The sequence below is a fragment of the Rhynchophorus ferrugineus genome, unplaced genomic scaffold (genome assembly GCF_030347505.1).
Source record: "Rhynchophorus ferrugineus isolate W39M unplaced genomic scaffold, kcgeb_rfMv2 rfM9, whole genome shotgun sequence".
NCBI lineage: Eukaryota > Metazoa > Arthropoda > Insecta > Coleoptera > Curculionidae > Rhynchophorus > Rhynchophorus ferrugineus.
Window position 1 is genome coordinate 15,762,070 of NW_027472588.1, and position 13,396 is coordinate 15,775,465.

General features: G+C 32.3%; 1 protein-coding gene across 1 annotated transcript in view; it reads right to left on the reverse strand.

Moving 5' to 3' along the window:
• LOC143202108 (uncharacterized) overlaps nucleotides 1-13,396 on the reverse strand; it is a 106,051-nt gene that overhangs the window by 7,185 nt on the left and 85,470 nt on the right. Inside the window, exons 4-9 of the mRNA XM_076413387.1 lie at nucleotides 12,621-12,788; nucleotides 8,202-8,533; nucleotides 6,237-7,103; nucleotides 3,634-3,821; nucleotides 3,408-3,574; nucleotides 2,258-2,458 (exon numbers count right to left, since the gene is read on the reverse strand). Coding sequence (XP_076269502.1) covers nucleotides 2,258-2,458; nucleotides 3,408-3,574; nucleotides 3,634-3,821; nucleotides 6,237-7,103; nucleotides 8,202-8,533; nucleotides 12,621-12,788 — 1,923 coding nt within the window. The remainder of the gene's footprint in view (nucleotides 1-2,257; nucleotides 2,459-3,407; nucleotides 3,575-3,633; nucleotides 3,822-6,236; nucleotides 7,104-8,201; nucleotides 8,534-12,620; nucleotides 12,789-13,396) is intronic.

The window sequence follows — 13,396 nt, forward strand, 5'->3', positions numbered from 1 at the left end:
CTCAATTTTATAACATAATCTTGAACTTTTTCTACTCATCCTGGATAGCACATTTAGTTGTTCAACAGTGTTAAATTGTTTATTATTTACTAGATTACCCCAACAATTTTCAATAATATTCAAATCAGGGAAACTAAAATTTAAAAATTATATTCTGGAAAATAGTCTTTAATTCTTTTTGCAGTATAAGCTTCAGCATTGTCTTTCCAAAGAAATATAATTCTAACCGATAATTTCTATTTCATACTTGTATAACTGATCGCCGATAAACTCAATATAACTTATACTATTAAACCCCATTAATAGTTTTTATTTCCTTCAAAACGTATGACCATTTCTCCACCCATCTGTCTGTAATTTAAAATCATCTGATCTTTTCTTAAATCATGATAGTAATATTTATATCCATCAAACCCATTTAAATTAAATTTCTTTTCGTCCCAAATTATCATATGATGCCACTTGTTTTTCATGAGATATGTCATTCAGCAAATTGTAAATGTTATTTCTTATGTCGTTCACTTGAAGGTGATTTCTATAAAATTTTCTTCTTTCTTAAATTCCTAGCGTCATATTGAAGACATTTCTTTGAACATCTCTTAAATATTTTTGATTTCACTATCTATTAACATACAATTTGAATTAACTGAAAAAAATTGAAACAATTAGAAAATAGGATTTTCCGAATCTCTTAAATAACCTATAATGATTTTTATAGAACTATATATTATAATTGCTGTTTGTGAAAGTAATTTTTTGTTTTTTAGACCTGTACGTTCTATAAGTATTTTTTCGCGAAATATGATAAAAAAAAATTTAAACACCTAATATTTTGAAATACGTATGGCCTTCACAAATCAAAACCAACACGTGTGAATCCTTTGCTGAACTACTTTATGTGTGCTATTGTATTTTCGTTTTGTTTTGGAACAATATCACCAGAAACTTATAAGTAAATAATAACGGCAACTTTGTAATTTTTACGGTAATACTTTGACTAGTCTTCAATTGTAGAATTTGAAACCTACAAACTTATTTTTATTAATAATTTTGTTGAAAATTGTGTAGTAATATAAGGTCTTGTAGCATAATTATATTAAGTCGTAGGACTGTTTCGTCCCTGGTAATTCTACTATAACCGTAGGCCATATATTGCTTAAGTAATTGTTCTTAGAAGTATATATTTTAAGCTTTCATTTAGTTTATATCACCATTTCTTTTTGTTAGAAGTATACCATAAAAAAATTTACAGTTTTTTTATGCAAAAAACACAACTATATTTCTTAATATAACGTAAATAATCTCCTACAAGCTTCAACGCCATCTATATTGACCATTAAGTACAGTCGTAAAACAGTGCTATGAAACCACATCAAATTGATGAAAAATAAGAATAACAAATAGGAAACGTGCATTGCCTACGAAGAGTGAAAATGGAAGGCGCTATGATCACTGACTTGAAAACAATAAGACCAACATCTAAAATACCAAGACTCGTAGCGTGTTGTGTTCTAGTAACAGGTTGACGTAAACAACACATATCGCGATTTTGTCTGTACATAAAGATTGTGGTCCTTATTCGAGATATTAAAGTACTCAGATATGAAATAAATATGAAGATAGCAAGCGAGGAAATATTAAGACTATATATAAGAACTACAATACGCTTAATCATTAATAGAATCTTTATAAAATTTTACTCTAACTCACTGAACATATTTTTGTTACTGTATTGATTGTAAAAAAAATTATCTTCTGTTACAGAATCCAAGCACTCTACTTTGTACATAGCATAAAAATAGATTAATACTAACTATATCTAAATAGAAAACCTACTTATTATAAAGTCTAATTTATGTACTGAGACAATAATAGGCATTTGATTTATTATTTAATTTGTAGTAATGTTAAAAATAATTTTAAAAATATCAATATTCAATCATTTTCCAGACTTTTCTCTGTCCAAGGATCCAATAAAATAGAATGCTACTCCTGTTTCTCCAATAGAAATAAAAGTAGTTACTGTAGATTAGTAGATTAGAAAAAGAAGAATAATAGTGTTTCTCTTTGGAAACTGTTGTTAGCACTAAATAATGTGACTAGGCACCGTCCTTACCTGTGCTTTTAATCAATTTTAATATATAAAATGTATTATAGATCAAAATATAAATGTGTTAATCAGATAGAACTATAATTTGAAAATATTAACAAAGTCAGCAAAAGCTATAGGACGTTTTGGATAATAATCGAACCATACCTTGACCTGTGGACTGACTAAATAGAGTAATGGATTCGCACGGAGCCGTTCTCTTTCATCAATTTGTCGACGTATTTCTTCACGACGCGCTGATCCAAGCTGAGAGACTTCTTCTCTGGGCATTTGACGTGTTGCTCTGGGCAGCTCCTGTACATCCGGCAAAGATTTCTTACGTTGCAGCGAAGTTTGAGTCGCTAAAACCTTCAAAAATTCGAAAACATTATCGTCTCTGTTAAATGATTAATATAATGAAAATGTATATCTCGACATCAACGCACAGTTTCAATCTGCCGAAGATATTCGACAATGGATCAATGAATGAATTAGTACCAAACCAACATCGTTCTTTCAACACAATACCGCAGATTTGTTAATAAAATGGGAAACAGTGTTAAAAAATTATGAAAACTATTCCGATTAATATAATTGTACGAAATTTCCTCAACAAAGGCCCTTTTTAAGTGAAAAAATGATAAAGTACATTCAAGCACCTAATATTTATGAAGAAGCTTGACAAAATCATTTCCCTGAACTATATATTTTTATCATACTGAGTTTCACACTAAACATTTTGCCAGTATATTATCAATCAATCTTTAACAACTATTTAACCATTGCAACCTTTTAAATACAGTAATAATTTATTGTTAATAAGGAATATTTTATTATTAGAAATATTATTATTTAATGAAAGTAGTTTTATCATTCAAAAGGCTTGGAACAAACATCGAGAGGCTTAGAAAAGTTAATTAACAAAAAGGCAGTAGTTGCAGAGATAACAAAAATGCAGTCAAAATTATTTTTCTATTTATCAATCAAAATATTCTTTTTACCTTATTACATTAATAAATAATCTTGAAAAGTAAAGTTCCAAACTGCTGCTATATCAATGTACGATATATTGTTATTTACAATCAAAATATAAACAAAACACAAAACAATGTATATTACATATATATATTTATGTAAACATAAATTGGGCACATTATTTTTAAAATCGTGGCTAGGACGGCAAAGCCAAAACGTTAAAAATCAATCAAATGAAAGTTCTTTATCCGAAAATAGTAACTGATAGTCGATATAGTCGATAGTTCCCAACGCTAGTTAGGAAGATATATCTAGTAAGAGCTAGAAGTAAAAAATGTTTTACCTTTGGTGGTTGCTGTCCATTTGGTTGACCTGGAATGAACAGACTCTCAGTCCTTTTAGGTTGGTTAGGGGACGGAACGATATCCTGACCAAGACCTCTCTTCCGAAGTATAATTTCTTCGAACGGTGGATTAGTGTTATTTTGTGGTGTCATAGGAGAGCCTTGTCCTAAATAGTGAAGTTAGTAAGTAATCTAACTGAATAATAGTCGACGTGAGCCAAAATACCTGTTGGAATAGATCCGTTTTTGACGGTGGAATTTAGACCTATTGGTGTCGGGGTGGTACCTCTGGCTACAGATGGCGCTCGCATGGTTCGATCTGGAGTTTCCAAGCGGCTGGTTGATGTGCGGTCTACGGATGGCTGTCTGGACCCTGCCATAGAGTTGCTGAGTCTTCCAGTAGCTCTGGAGTATCTATTTATTTGAATAATATAAATTTAATGTACAATGTTCAAAAGTAAACTATACTACTACTAGTATTCAATCATTTTAATAGGTTAGTCAGTAAATTATTTACTGTATTATTTTAAATAACTAATATTTAAAAAAGAAGCTCGCAATAAGTCATGTTTATCCCTCTTATAAGAAGCAATGAGTCATGTACCAAAAACAATAAACAAAAAGCAGAACTCTTTGCTGAACAGCAAGCTAAATCTATAATTCCAACAAAAATACTGGTGAATTACGCAATAATTAATAAAAAATAACTTATAATTCGAAACTATCACATAAATTTCCCCAAGATATCTTAGTAAAGAGATAAAACATAAATCTAAGGAAAGAAACCGAAAGTGGCGGAAGAGATTATAATTTCAAAGCCTGGTAAGTAACTGAATCATATTAGATCCTAGAGATCTGTTTCCTTATTAACAACTGTGCCGAAACATTTTTAGCAAATGTCGGTCAAGAGAATGAGGCCAATATTTAAAAAAATTAATGTGATCTTGGACGATTAGTTTAAATTTATACCAAAACAGTCGACTATAGACCAGGTCCATAGAACAGCAAACATCATTGAACGTTTTTTAGAAAATATATGCTCTTCAGTTTTTCTGCATCCTTAAGACAATATTTCAACAAGGTTTGGCAGGAGACACTAAATAAGATATTTCAAAAATCAACATGTAAGAATATGAATATGCGATCTCCAACAGACTATAGAATCAAATAAACAGATGGATATACGGAATTAAAGCAAATACATGTAGAAGTGCCTATTCTCTTTGCCCTATGCCAGTGAACCTAAACTAGAAGGAATTACGATAGTCTTTTTCGCAGACTATGCAACATTATTAGTAGTAGATAAAAAAGAGGAGCATCCATAAAGAAACTTCAGGCACCTGATAAAATAATACAATAAGATAAAATAATAGACTGAACCGAAATGGCAGCAATTTACTTCACCAATAAAATACCACACAACTAAACAGTCTTGAACTTAAATGGTACCTTATGACAGTAGTACCGAATATATAGGAATGACATTAGATGTAAAATGAAGATGTGGAAAAGATATTAGTTGAGTCGAAAGTTAAATATATAGGCAGCTTAATTGGCTTCTTGGAAGAACAGTAAATATATCAGTAACAAAATCAAATTATGATTTAGTCAATGTTGAAACCAACACGGCTATATGGTATACAACCGATACAACTATGGGGTTGTATCCGGCGTAGCAATTTAAAAAAAAACTAAATTTTCCAACAGAAGGTGTTGCGTAATGCTGTAAACGCACCTTGATATTCACACAATAAATACTTGCCCATCATGCATAAGGTCACCGAAAAGGTTAAATTAAAAGGTTCGCTGAGAAGGACAAGGACTTGTGTAACTTGTTATACCACTATGAAAACGCATCTACAGCTACTAAGTGAACAACACATCGTTCACTGACTCAAGAAGATGAAGCCATAAAAACTTGTGTAACAGTGTATACAAATTATTGTTGGATACACTACATTTGCATACACTAAAATTTATAATTGCTAAAAATAAATGAATGAGCGCTGTAGGAGATCTATTTCAAAATAAAGTTGAATTTTTCAAAATAGACGGATTTTGTGGCTGGTTTGGTAGTACTCGTTCAGTTAATATCTTTAGAGTGTCTGCTATTTCCTTCAATTTCAATTCACGGTCATTCAAAATCATTTTGCAGATATTTTAAATGTTTTCGTCGGTAACAACCCCTTTTGGGCGTTCACTGCGTTCATCGTCTTCGATGCTCATTTCACCACGTTTAAACTTAACATACCTATTCTTGATGATTGATTTTCTTGGGACAATGTCCGAAAACTCGGCATCGTTTTTGCTTCATCTGAACTCAAGCGGAAATATAAAATAATGTACTGGCTTTTGAGCAAATATTTCAACCCTCTCAATATAATAAGCTTTTGCTGTACCAACATGAAACCAGTGTGGACTTCTGTTATTTAACTCTGTGGTTGTACCAGCCAAAGCAATAGAAATATCACACAAATATTCCAAAACAAGGTACTGCGAGAACCTGTATAAAACATAAAGTAAAAACTGTCGATAACGTTATCAAGAACTATGCCCAAAGACATAGAGAGAGGCTCTATCAGCACATTAATATTGAGGTTCTCCAGCTCCTACATAATAATGGCTTAGTTAGGTTAAAGATAGTAAAACCAATTGATCTGGTTCAGTAAAATTATATGCAAAGCTCAGTGCACATTAAAATCAGTGACACGGATGTTAAACTCAAAGTGTCTATCGTAAAGTAAGTATTTTGTAATTTTAAAACCGTAGCAAATGATTAAACAAAATAGATAAGTTAATATGGTTAGGTACTATGTTATTTCTGCTTACCTATCTACACTGGAATCTCGGCTTGGTGGTCGTTTATAATGATCAAAGTGGTCTATGGACGACTGTTGTCCTATGTTACCTAAATACGGTCTATCGCCAGAAACCCTTCTGGACATTCGTCTAATGGAATTAGCATTAGCCAGATCTTCACCGGCTAAAGACTTTCTGGGCCCTATATCATGCATACCAGCAAAGTCACTATTGGGAACTTTTTCACTTGCGGGTAAATTGTTCTGATGATGCTCGTTTAGCGACGCACTGGGATTGTTCGGATTAAAGGAGTTGTTCTGGAGCGTGCTGTTAGCCATCGAACTATTGACCGACGGCTGAAAAGGTTTCTGTGGCTGGAACTGGTTCTGTTGGGAGTACATGTTGGGCTGTTGGAACGTATTCTGTAATAGTTGTTGCTGCTGCAATTGCTGTTGGTGTTGCTGCTGTAACTGTTGGTGTTGCTGCTGTAGCTGTTGTTGCTGATGTTGAAGCGATTGCTGGAGCGATTGTTGCTGTGGCTGGAACGTATTCATTTGTGGGCCAGGATTCTGTCCCGTCGGCTTATTACCGATCGCGTTTGGCGTTATCTGATTCATCGTAGGATTATTAATTTTGTTCTGCAGTTGATTCAAATTTTGATTAGGAATTTTATTGGGTATCTGATTTGAGTTTAGCATGTCTTTTTGTTCGAATGACACGTCCAGGTTGCGGTTCTGTTCGCGATATTTCATCTGGCGTGCTTTGAGTTTCTCCAAGCCGGGTTGTTTGAAATCCGGAGCGTATTGTCTGGCCACTGTTTCGGCAACTTCGGAATCTTCACGGGCTTGAGCGGCGGCAGTATCGGCTTGTTCCGCCTTTCCTCTCGCAAAAGCAGTTCTAGAACAAAGAATTCAATTATTTCCATTTATATAAAACATGATGTAATTAACTATGCAATGTTTATAATTCAGGAAACAAGAAAAAGATGAAAAAGTTGAACATGGACCAATCAAAATAAATTTTAAAAAATTTAATGCTAATAATAAATTAATGTTGCATGTTTAACAATTTTTGGGTTAGGAAAGAAATACCTTTTTATTTGTATTTCAAAATGATTGTGTCATTTTAATCGATGATTTTTATTAGTCCGATAAACTAACTATATTTTGCAACCATAAAACTTCTCTACATAAAAAACTGCATTAACTGATTTTCACATGACTCTTTTGAAGTCAGTTTTATACTATAATTTAATTTCATTACTAAATTATTATTAGTTGTTGTCATCTAACCTAAAATGGGTCTTCACAATAGTTTAAATCTGGGTATATACCTAGGAGGACCTATCGGTCCTATTTTAGTATGTAGTCTAATAATGCTTATTAACACTGCTGTTTTTTCTATTAAATGCATCTCACTAGGGGTGTTGGCCACGGAAAAAAATATCGATATTTCGATATATCGATATTTTTGTGATATATCTATCGATATATCGATCAGCATCCCTATACCTCAATATACTACACTACAAAAGAACAAATGGTTTGTGTCTGTGACCCGTTCTGGTATTTCTCAATAGTTTCTGTAGGTCGATATTAACATGAAATATTAAACGTGTTATCATATTAACATCTCCCCATGTATCCTTGCAATTGTTTTAATTTCCTGAATAACGGCCTGTATCTGAAAGTCTCGCTGTAAGTAATTGGTTCTATTGTATCTGAGTGCACTTACTATGCTCTCTAGGACATGCTTATATCATAGTATTTTGTGATATGCTAATAATTATGACTTGGTGTCAAATTATTTATATTATCACTATTTCTTCGCTATTGTTTGCGACAACAAAAATCGCAGTACCTTGATCAAATGTAGCTATCGTGATATTTTCGAAATGAATGATTTCGCAGAATTATGGCTTCCGTCTTCAACATATCAATACATTGTTTATAATCCGTGATGCTATGCTACATCGGTCACACAAATTGAATTTACCTATTAATAGCTATGTCAGCTTTCTGCAAAGCAAATCTTGATGCTCGTTGAGCTGCGCTCACAGCCGCATCTATTCGTTCCCTGAATTTAGCGCTTCTCATCAGGAACAACTTCTTCTTTGGACTGGTAATTAGCACATTGTTCTTGTACTTTCCCTCTTCTTTCTCGCCGTTGCTGAACGTCGTCACGCCATAACCGTATTTCTTGTTGCCGTACCATTCGCCTTCGTATTTCAGACCATCGGAGCGCTCGCTGATACCATAACCAGTTCGTTTATCGTTTTTCCACTCTCCCATGTAGGTTTCCGTTACACTAGGATCCATTTGCTCGTCCTACAAAAATAATATTTTAAAAGATATGTCAAACAGTTATTAACTATTAGCAATTTACAGGGTATTTTGGTTGGATATTTATTTTTTTCATGACACAGATAGGCCTTTTGGTCTCAGTTTAGGTAAGTCGTCAAAAGTTATATGCTGCATTATCTTTTTTAGATTAATTCGGACACATAGTGCATTATTATTTACTTATTTAAATGTTTAAGAAGCACATCACAATGATGGTTTGAGTGAAACAGGTGTTCAAGTCTGAGTTTGTTTCAGAAGCTTAAAAATGATACATTTTATACAACCAGATTATATTATTATGGAAGATTGAAGATAAATGAAGAGCGCAATTGAAAGCTCACACTGAACTTCGCTGAAAAGAATTTAGAAAGAAAGAAAATAATTCACAGATATTTAATTTTAGAGCAATTTTTGAGTCATGTTACGCCACGTCCATTATCTAGATGTCACTACTTATTAATCGATTTTACTGTTATACTAAGAACAGCAAAGGCACTGGTTCATTTAATTTTTATATACTTTTCATGTTTATTTGTTTTGGGCTTGTTTGGGCATTTTCAGTGTACCTTAATTTCGTATGATTTAGTTGTTAAATTAGTAGTCATTAGTTCGTTAGTTTAATATTAGACGTTAGTACAATATAAATATAATATATCCCCAATCTAGGAAGTGTTGTATACCTGGATGCACAGATCGTGTTTTCCTTTGAAGTATTTGGCTGTCTTTAAAAAATAGGTTGATATTATAAAAAATCCCAAATTGACTGAATTAGCACAATATTTATTTATTAATTTCAGAAATGAATCAATTTTGAGAGAAGCTATGCAAACAGGAAATATATTTTTTTAATGTATCAACTATTTGATAGTTGCAACTGCACCAAAGTAACCGCTCCTTAATGCTAATGGCTCCTTTGTAGAGAGGATTAATCGTAAGTTCAATACACGAGGAATTTTGCCTTGGAGTCCCACCAGTTAAAAATGTATCAACTACTTTGAGACGTTTCATTCTTTTAAAGAAACATATTTTGGATAAGTATTGGAATAAAAATTATATTGGCTTAAAGCTAATGAGCCAAGATAGTTTCGAAAATTATTTCGGATCTATTAGAGATATATGTCATATCTAGAGATCAATTAGATATAATTAGATATAATATATGTATTGTATATTATGATATTATAAATATTGTATTTATAATTCTCTCTTATAATCTTCTCTGTCTCTATTACTCTATGACTATATTATAAAAGATGATTACCATAACGTAACATTGATATGTTTAAACCAACAACGTGAGAAAGTTCGATTACATAGAAAACCATACACTACCCCATGTATTCACCAGATATTGTCTCTTCCTATTAATACTTATTCCCGTTATTAATTCATGTATTAACTGGACAGCAATCCACCTGTTACAAATAAGTCAAAAGTTTTTCTCAAATTTCCACAAAATACGTGCAAATTTCTTAATGCAAAATTACTGTGGCATTTGATGCACAATACTTTGACTCAAAAAACTTCAAATCTGATTTACACACCCTATATAAGTCAATTTTCGCACTTTATATAATTTGGAAATGCCATGAATATGTATGGCCCTTTATTGCCTTTGTGTCATGTCATAAATCTTGGGGCATCATGAATTTAAATAATGCATTACCTATTTTAGGCCCATTCTAACATCCCCTATTTTAAAGGCAGTCCAAAACTATCTCCTATAAATGAAGTAGCCCTCATCATCATCAATCCATACCTAGCGCTCCCGAGAAGTATCTATTTTTCATTTTGAATTTAAATCTTCTATTTTTCAGATATATTTTAATTCATACCGTTTTCGGAATTGCTTGCGGAATTTTTTTTTAGCCAAAATATCGGTTTTATCACAGAAATATGTAAGAAATCCGATAATCGCCAATACGATCTTAGAAAAAATATGTAGATTTTTCCTTAAATATCGCATTTGACAAACCTCATGCTTACAAATGTTATACTAATCTCGAAGTTAGGTTCCGAAGTTCGGATAGAGATTCACAATAGTAGGCGATCCGTCATCGTCCTTTTAAAGGATGAATAGGTTGCACTAAAAGCTATTGAGGTTTTGCAGCCTCGACATATTTTTAATCCTATATTTTAAACTAATATAAAAGGTGGGCTAGAGTTTGTCAAGGACATGTACCTATCCATTACTTTACATCATGCTAGCTGACAATTAATGAGGTCCATAACTAAGTTAATTAAGTAAACAGGTGTATGAAAGGAGATAAAACAACCAAAAGTATTTTCAAAATTATTCGTATGGGTCCGAAATGTTCACAGAAAGTTAGACGTATTTAAAATGCAGTTATTGAAATAGATATGGCGTGTTTCCCATTAATAAACTATAGAAATGAATCTATTCAATCGAATGACAAATCCAGAAACGTATACTGCAATAGTTTTGACATTTATTGAATTTAAGACAAAAGTAAACTTTAATATAGAAGATACAATATCAGCATAAGTACCAATGAAAATCTTCTGTGAAATAAAATCTCGGGAATATACAAACAATATTATATGACGCTATGGTCGATTATCAAAACATTGCTGAGCCATACAACTTTGTTATAAATATAGTTATATTGACATATCAATGAATCAAATATTATAATCAGTACATATTTGTATAATTATACTACCAATGTGTTCATAAAACGTTACTATTTGATGCGCATTTTGAATCGGCATGCCGATGTCGCAGCCATATGCCAATATGTCGCAATCGATCGATAGCATATAATGTATATTATGTATAATAATGTATAGTCAACATAACCCAAGGCATCACATAACCCAATTCAGTCGAATCTATATCATAAACCCGCAACAAAAAATAAATAGAATCACTCAAATATGTGCCAAATATGCGAAATCACACCGCCCTTACTGAAACCCTACAGTACTTCACTTCAGCACTTTTAACCAACAGGCCTTAATTACAATGGGTTTTAATTTATTTATGGCAACAGTGCTATAAAGAATTGGATTATCTCTATATCAAAGTGTTCATTATCATAACTCCTATTATTTCACCCCAATTTGGATATGAAATATACCAAAAATTACGCAAGGTTTGAATTTATCATTAATAGTATTGGCAAACTAAAAAACAATGTAATAGCTGAACAACATGTTGATTGCATAATTGAGCATGACTTGAATGTGAGCGTCATGGGGGTCATTTTTACTTCGATGAATCTTTGATTAATTGTCAAAATTATCGATTTCGGTATTCAGAGAATCCGCATATCATTATCAAGAAGTAAATGCATCCAAAACATATAATTGCTTGCTGAGGATTTTAACATAATTCAAATTTACTTCTTCGGGGATGAGGGTGGTCAGGCGGTGACTGTTACTTGTACTTAATATAGCGACATTGGACTGGAGAGTAATATTAATGTGACTATGGCATTATGATTTCAAGAAGACGGTGGTATTAGGTGCTTATGATATATAGTTCGCCAATATATATTGAGGAAAATGCAAAGAATAAATGTAAACAACCTGTTAACCTATAAATTCGATGGCTTTGACATTTCTCGGAATAAAATAACATTTTTCTATTTAGTATTATTGAGTTATTCTGTGTTTATAGTCGACAATCAAGCAAAACAACATTTTTCATTCAAACATTTTTAACATTCATTAGTTTTATTATTTGATTTGAAAAAATCTTCTTTTGAAGCCCATCAAACAGTTATAACGATGTTGCTTCATACCCCAATTGTCGGTTTGAGTTTGAACTATTTAAAAGTGGTTGATAGAAATTGAAAAACATTGAAGACTTTATACGAAACCCAGCTAAATATTTTAAAAACCTTTCAGATAGATTAACATGAATCAACTGTTTCCAGGGGTATAGATGCAATGAGCAAGATGCAAAAGGCTAAAAACACAATAGGTTCCATCATTTAAAAATCATTTAAATAAAATATAATTTAATAATTACTATGTTTTATCTGCAACTCATTTTTTAAAAATTATGTACCCTGTATAAGATAAAATAATAAAGAAACTAACTCACATCTATGACGAAACTAGCGTTAGAATCTGAAGGCATTGAAGCGTTGGTCATAGCGGATCCTGCTGAATCTGTGCTGATATACGATGCTGATGAGGTGGTACTTTTTATACTTCCTGATCCCGTCCTTCTATCCAAATCGCCCGTGCTCGCTCCTTTTTTTAAAATACCCTAAAAATAAAATCAGCTACTAAATTTTGTTTAAAGTATAGGTAAAGTAGTTTCAGTTCTAATATTATCACTCGTAATCATCAAAAAAGATTTATACAAAGTCTCCCAGGAGCAAGTTTATGTCTATACTCATACTTATCAAGAACACTGGAACATTTTGAGTATGTTAATCTGCCTATTGGTGATAATCCAAATATTTGCCACACGCATATTTCAATAGCTGCAACAACTAAAGCCTCTAGGATGTTGGAGACTTGGCTTGACTATTGAGTGCTTTTAAATGGTTAAAAATATCTTAGTTTCGAGTGAATTGCTACTGGAATATAATGAATTCAAAATGTAAGCATCAGAACCACGACGAATTATTTTTGCTATGCTAAAAACTAAATTATATGGAAAAAATCCAGACCGTCAGGATCAGGGCGAAATTATTTGGTGAAAGTCTTAAATATTCCCAAAGATGCTGCTAAATTGCTTAGTATTAATCGCATCTTACAATCGCATCCAAGTACAATCGCATCTTTTCCTAAATTCATCAAAAAGATTCCTTAAAGCAGATCTGCTACAGCGGTTTTATAAGAACTTCGACTTGCTATTTGTATTGTAGC